Source organism: Lycium ferocissimum, chromosome 3, assembly GCF_029784015.1.
Source record: "Lycium ferocissimum isolate CSIRO_LF1 chromosome 3, AGI_CSIRO_Lferr_CH_V1, whole genome shotgun sequence".
In the NCBI taxonomy this organism is placed as follows: Eukaryota; Viridiplantae; Streptophyta; class Magnoliopsida; order Solanales; family Solanaceae; genus Lycium; species Lycium ferocissimum.
The window spans coordinates 15,156,315-15,162,964 of record NC_081344.1 but is presented as its reverse complement, the minus strand read 5'-3'; the positions used below and the strand labels follow the sequence as shown (position 1 = coordinate 15,162,964).

The 6,650-nt window shown below is 33.6% G+C and overlaps 1 protein-coding gene across 1 annotated transcript; it reads left to right on the top strand.

Annotated features, from left to right (window-relative positions):
* Window positions 1–1,656: 1,656 nt before the first annotated feature.
* Window positions 1,657–6,381, top strand: LOC132049837 (cell division control protein 2 homolog C). Its single transcript, XM_059440789.1, has 7 exons — window positions 1,657–2,154; window positions 2,885–2,946; window positions 3,352–3,463; window positions 3,611–3,704; window positions 5,071–5,140; window positions 5,689–5,827; window positions 5,973–6,381. The coding sequence occupies exons 1-7, from the start codon at window positions 1,813–1,815 to the stop codon at window positions 6,063–6,065; spliced, it is 912 nt and encodes a 303-aa protein (XP_059296772.1). The 5' UTR covers window positions 1,657–1,812; the 3' UTR covers window positions 6,066–6,381.
* The last annotated feature ends 269 nt before the right edge of the window (window positions 6,382–6,650 follow it).

Genomic DNA, 6,650 nt, shown 5'->3' with positions numbered 1-6,650 from the left:
TATTTTAACAAATTAAAATACTTATACTGATTATTATATAATTTTCCATTTATTCAGATTCAACTCCAGCTCTGGCTTCGAGGCCGGCTCAGGAGCCCTCTCATCAGCCATCTCAAAAGCCCGTCGACACACAGGTTTGATTTTTTACCAAAAGATAATGTATTAATTAAATCTAAATTAAAATTAATACTAATTGTTTATATATTATTTTAGGTTCATCCCTCTGCTCCTGTGGACCCATCTCCTGATGAGATGGACCCGTCTCTTGATGCTGATGAGATTCTGACCGTACATAGCGCACTTTAACCCAAGAAGAAGCATATTATGCTCAAGAGCGAAAGGAAGGGAAAGAAGGATGATCATGACATAGAGCATCCCATTATTAAGAGGGAGAAGGGGGATGGAGATTATGGTGAGGGTAGTGGGGATCGCCTTAGGCCTAAGGTCACTCTAAAGGCTCCCACATGTGAGACCTAAGGTCACTCTAAAGGTTCGCACATGTAAGACCCATTAGAGATTGTGTATATGTAAATAAATTGTACATTTTATGTTAATATTATTTTTTTGGGTATTATTTTCTTAATGATAATTAGTTATCTTAGTCTTTATTGTCGTTTATTAATAACTCGTGCGACGTCCTAAATTAATTATGAAAAAAATCTCGACCTATTCAAAATAAATTAATGCCTTGACTAAATAATAAAACGCTTAAATCAAAACCTTATAAAATTAAACACTTCAACCTGACGATAACAAGTTTCCAAACAAAACTTACTTTGGGGCACTTTACAACCCCTAAAACGACGATCCAAACATTTAGGTATACTTGATGTATTGAGCCTAAATTATTGTTCGCAGAAAAATATATCAGGTTCTATATAAAATATTGATATTCCAGAGTTTTGAGACATGACTAATCTTTGGTCAAAGTATGGAAAAAATGTGAATTTCAAAACTTTGAAATTATACAAAGTGTGGAGAAAATAAAACTAACGCCTATTGTGCAATAGGACTTAACTGTAGCTGTCACAATTAACTCCTTTTGCGCACTAATTTTGTGCGCAAAAGACACTTTTGTAACTTTATTTTTTTTGTGGATTATTTGATCAAAATCCCACTTTTGGGATCATTTAAGTTGCGGACTCTTATTTAACCCACATCATCATGTCCCAAATAAATATTGAGTCTGTTGAATCACGACCTATTTACATATTTAAGTCATTTTGACTAATTTAAGTTTGATTATGTGATCATCTATTTTAACAAAAGATCATTCTTTTAAAATTTCAAACTTGTTAATTTAATTTTTTGATTTTATGCTTAATGACATGCTTTTTAAACATCATGACATATTTAGGGGCCATTTTGATATACATTTTTCCTTAAAAAAAAATTATATTGGTTCTACATTGTAGTCAATTTTTTGCTCCAACTTGAAGTTGTGTTTTCAAGTTTGAAAAATTGGTTCCAATCACTTTTTCATGTTATATATTTTTTTTCCAACAACATTTTTTCAAGTAAAATAAATATCTAAGCACAACATCAATTTTTCAAATGCCTTTTTTCACCAAATTCAAATTTTAACGCCAACTTAATTAATATACACCCATATATAGTATGTAAAATGAAATGAATGAGCAGTCAACATTATTTATAGGAGGCGGCAGCATGAAGCATGTGTAAGCATCAATTCGAAATTCAAAATAAAGAAAAGAGGGGGGAAACCCTGCCGTTGTTGCTTTACACTCCCCAAATACTTTTAAGATCCACCAAAATCATCAACACCACCAAAATCATCAACACAGCAAAAATATGGAGAAATATGAGAAATTAGAGAAAGTAGGTGAAGGAACATATGGCAAAGTATACAAAGCCAAAGACAAATCAACAGGACAACTTGTTGCACTGAAAAAAACACGACTTGAAATGGATGAAGAAGGTGTACCACCAACAGCATTAAGAGAGATCTCTTTACTTCAAATGCTTTCACATTCTCTTTACATTGTTCGTTTGTTATGTGTTGAGCATATTGATAAAAATGGGAAGCCTATACTTTATCTTGTTTTTGAGTATTTGGATACTGATCTTAAGAAGTTTATTGATTCGCATCGTAAAGGACCTAACCCTAGGCCTCTTCCTCCTTCTCTTATTCAGGTTTGTAATTTCTTGTCCTTCCATTTCTGTTGCAGTTGTTACTGTCCCTTTTTTTTTCTTCTTCCTTTTTCCTGAATTCTGTGTAGTGAGTTGTCTGTTATTTGTTATGGTGCCGTTTGGACATGCAATTTGGATTTCTTAAGTTGCAGTTTTCTTTTTTATAAATATAGAAATCTCACAAGTTGTGAAAACCATCAAAATTTTCTCAATTCTTATATAATCTTACCAAATGAGTAAATCATAGTTCATAATAAAATTAATACGCTGCCAGAAGGCCTTTCTAAAAAATACAACATCAATTGATCAAACTTTAGACATGAATAGTAATGTAACTACTTTTTAAAATAATCCTCCCACATGGTAAATATGATTGGTAAATATATTTTACCAACTTGCAGATTAATATTTAATACAAATGGTTGGTAAACATGATTGGTAAATATATTTTTCAATTTATGGGTCTTTTTTTATAAAATATAAATGTATGAGTCAAATTTTACATTTATATTTTTTGAAATCATGATTTCAAATCCCAAATCATGCCTTTTTGGATGATTTGGGATTTCATCTCATGAGATGAAATCAGAGATGAAATCGCATGTCGAAACGCTGATTTCATCTCATGAGATGAAATCGCATGTTCAAACGCCTACCATGTCTTTTTTTTATTTATTTGCTCTGTTTGTGAACACTATATGCTTGATGTTGACATATTTCGATTTTTTGACAGAGTTTCTTATATCAATTGTGCAAAGGGGTAGCTCACTGCCATAGCCATGGAGTTCTCCACAGGTCTAACTTAGTCATTTTTCCCTTTTCATTTTATCTTGGATTTGTTTAATTAGTCGGCGTTTGGACGTAAAAAAATGTGAAATTTGAAAATGTAGTATTTGGAAAAAAATATGAAAAAATGGTAATTAGAAATTGGAATTGTGTTTGAACATGAATATAACTTGAAAAAATGTTCAATTTTTTGTGAATGATTTGGAGTAAAAAAATGTGAACAGATTTTTGGAGTTTTCGAATATCGGAATATTCCATTAAGTTGAATTCCGGAAAATTGTAAAAATTCTATGTCCAAACATGATTCCGTAAGAAAAATGAATTATCCATGGCCAAACGAGCCCTTGTTGTAAATTCTGGTCAATTTTTACTTAGTGTTAAACTGTTAATCGAGTTTTTGTAATCTTTTGCCAGAGATTTGAAGCCACAGAACCTACTAGTGGACAAAGAGAAGGGCATACTTAAGATAGCTGATCTAGGTCTTGGAAGGGCTTTTACAGTTCCCATGAAGAGCTACACTCACGAGGTTAAATTTTTTTTATTTCTTTCATACTGACATTGCCAAACAAATCACCATAATGATATAGGGAGTTAGATAAATGTGGCAGTTAAAATTAACTCCTTGCTGATGGAATAACTGTTTTGCCTTTTTTTTTTTTTGGTTGTTGTTCAGATTGTTACTTTGTGGTACAGAGCTCCTGAAGTTTTGTTGGGATCTACTCATTACTCAACTGCTGTTGATATGTGGTCTGTGGGGTGTATTTTTGGTAAGCATGTTTGAGTTGATCATGTTGTTTACTCTTGTAGACCAGATCATTGCTTAGATTCTTTTGCTTCTTTTAACTTAGAAATGTTTGCTAAGTCTTTTATAATGTTTCTGTTACCTGATGCTTTGAATTGTACTCCATTTAAGCCTTTTCTTCTCATTGACTAGTTTCTTATAGCACGCTTGCAATATGTTTATGATCTGATAATTTGAACATACTGTTTGTAATTAGTTGATGGAAATTATGTTGTACATAACTTTGTTCTAGCATTAACTTGAACATATTAGTTCCATAGGAGGGTAGTGTTATAGGCCACTCAGTATGAACTTTTTGCAAGAAGTTGGATTTCGGCACTTTATGTTCTTTTAGTATAACATTTGGATAAAACAGTGAGGGTTTTGGGTTGCTTTCAAGATATATTAGGTTCTAAAAGAGATTTTTGATCTCAAAGGCGTTCTTTAGAAAATTGGTGTATCTGCTAGGTGGCTGAAAAGCACCAGGATGGATATACTAACAAACGTATACATTGTTGTTAAAGGCTTATGTGAGGCGCTTTTAAGCTCTATAATCATATTAAGCTTAGGCTTGGGCTCTTCTTGAAGTGCAGCTATCAAGGTGCTAAGGCGTATAGCCATGAGCTCTTCTTGAAGTGGATGGCACTAAACAATAAATATAACTGGAAAAAAGATAGATTAATTGATAAAAAACCCGTTATGAATACATTTCTTACTTTTTTCGCAGTGGAGTTTGAGATCTAAAATCTTTAGCTTGGTTTTTGAACTTACATGCTTTCACTTCATATGTTTCATTTGTTGTAGTTTGTCTTTTTTATTTTCAATTACTCTGTTCATATAATTATTGGTTGTTGCTTATAGTCATTACTAACTAAAGATCTAAGCCCATGCTTTAATTGCGGTTTGCACTTAAAGCCCTGGCAGACCTTAGAAGTTGTTACATATATTGTTGCCTTTGACAAAATAAGATACCTTCTCAAGAAGGACTTCTAAAGAACTCGAGTATAACTAAAATTTTATCAGTGGACTTTTACCATCTATATTTTTGTTGTAAAAGCTAAATAATTTTGCGGAATAAATTCTTGTAAAGCACTTCCAAGGGAATACAAACTGAAAATGCATTCTAATTGGACCAAGCGGTTCAGGCTAGACAAAGATCACTAATTGTGGATAAATTTCCATTTTTTTCGGGGATATGGTTTTAGCATTGGGAAATAAATGGACACAAGAAAGAAAATCCTTCTAGCTCCATAAGGTGTTGCCTAGAGGTCGAAGGCAAACTATATTTCCTGGTTATAAATACATTCACACTTCCATAGGTAGGTTTAATTTGTTTTCTCCATGTGATGTAGCCGAGATGGCTCGAAGGCAAGCCTTATTTCCTGGCGACTCTGAGTTTCAGCAATTGCTTCACATATTCAGGTATGTCTATGATCAGTCATCAAGTTCTTTGTATTTTCCTGCTTGTCATTTTTGTATGGGTCCAGTAGGGGGGAGGGGGATTACCAACAATATTTACGTTGGATTTTAACTTTAACAGCAGCTTCTGCTTTGTGTAATTGACACCTCAAGCATGGCTTCTGTGGCAAAACTAATGGATTTTCAATTGTGTTTTCCACTAAGTTTTTTGAGGTATTAATTAGTATTCAGGATGTTATCTAATGATACCAATAGCCACCTTGATAGTTTGTCTTACAAAAGTTGTTCAGGCTCAAGGACTGAGTTCTTAAGATATTCTTTAAGGATAGATGGCGATGTCACAAGTAGAACCATCAATAGGTTAGAATGTGTGACATTTGATGTTTTTAATCTGAATTTTTGAAGGGCAACAAGTTTCTAGTACTATAACTAATAAACCAAAAGGAAAACGAACTGAATTTTAGTATTGCAACGAACTTTTCTCTTTTGATAATTTTGTCTAAGACAGACGAATCGATTAGCTTAAAATATGTTTATGTGAATTTGTGAAGGTTGTTAGGAACTCCAACTGATAAGCAGTGGCCTGGAGTCAGTTCACTCCGCGACTGGCATGTTTATCCACAATGGGAACCTCAGAACCTGGCCTCTCATGTTCCATCATTGGGACCTGATGGTGTGGACCTCCTAACGGTAAAATCCATTTTGGATAAAATTTTCCTGTATACTAGCTCATGTTTTCATTGATGTAAAGCCTTTCAATTTCTTTATTTCTCGTTCTACTGCTTCTTGTTGGACCTAAGTGAATAATGTTGTTATACGTGCTTGGTCATTGTAGCAAATGCTCAAATTTGATCCGGCAGACAGGATTTCAGCGAAAGCTGCTCTTGATCATCCATACTTTGACAGCTTGGACAGGTCTCAATTCTGAGGATGCTTCTACTCCTGCAGATCACCTGTAATGATCATTTGCATCACTTTTTTAGGACGTTCTCAGTCCTGAATGAGGTATCATCATCTTGGTGGTTTGAAATTTGCCATGTAACATCGTCGACTTTCATATTTCACTGTGTACTGTTTTAGCTCTTCTAAAGTATTTCTAAAGATCACCTGTAAGAAGGCTCGTTTTGTGGCCAAGTTTAGTGTAGTTATTACAATGCTTTGAGGAAACAAAAAAAGTGTATGTTCTCTGTGTGTGATGATAAAATGGATCATAGATTTCAATATTTCTATATTTGTGCCTTGAACATGCAAGTTATTGGGGTTTTAGCAGAGGAATTTAATGGCTGAACGGTTTAGGCTCTGAACCAGAGGTGTGGTGCACAATTTTGAAAATACAAGGAAATAAAATGTCACACATGAAATTATAAGAAGGGCGTTGGCCCTTTTTCTGTTCATTGTTTTAGCTTCAGGTATCTAATATCTGAAGCAAAGTTGCTGGGTTGCTAAATGATTTCTGCTGGTTTATACTTTGCATAAAAGTTTTAACCTTCTACATTTCATACATCAAACACAT

Coding starts and splice junctions, on each gene's coding strand:
- LOC132049837 (XM_059440789.1), top strand. CDS start 1,813: ATGGAGAAATATGAGAAATTAGAGAAAGTAGGTGAAGGAACATATGGC. Junction 2,155..2,884: donor TTCCTCCTTCTCTTATTCAG/GTTTGTAATTTC, acceptor ATTTTTTGACAG/AGTTTCTTATATCAATTGTG. Junction 5,141..5,688: donor CAATTGCTTCACATATTCAG/GTATGTCTATGA, acceptor GAATTTGTGAAG/GTTGTTAGGAACTCCAACTG.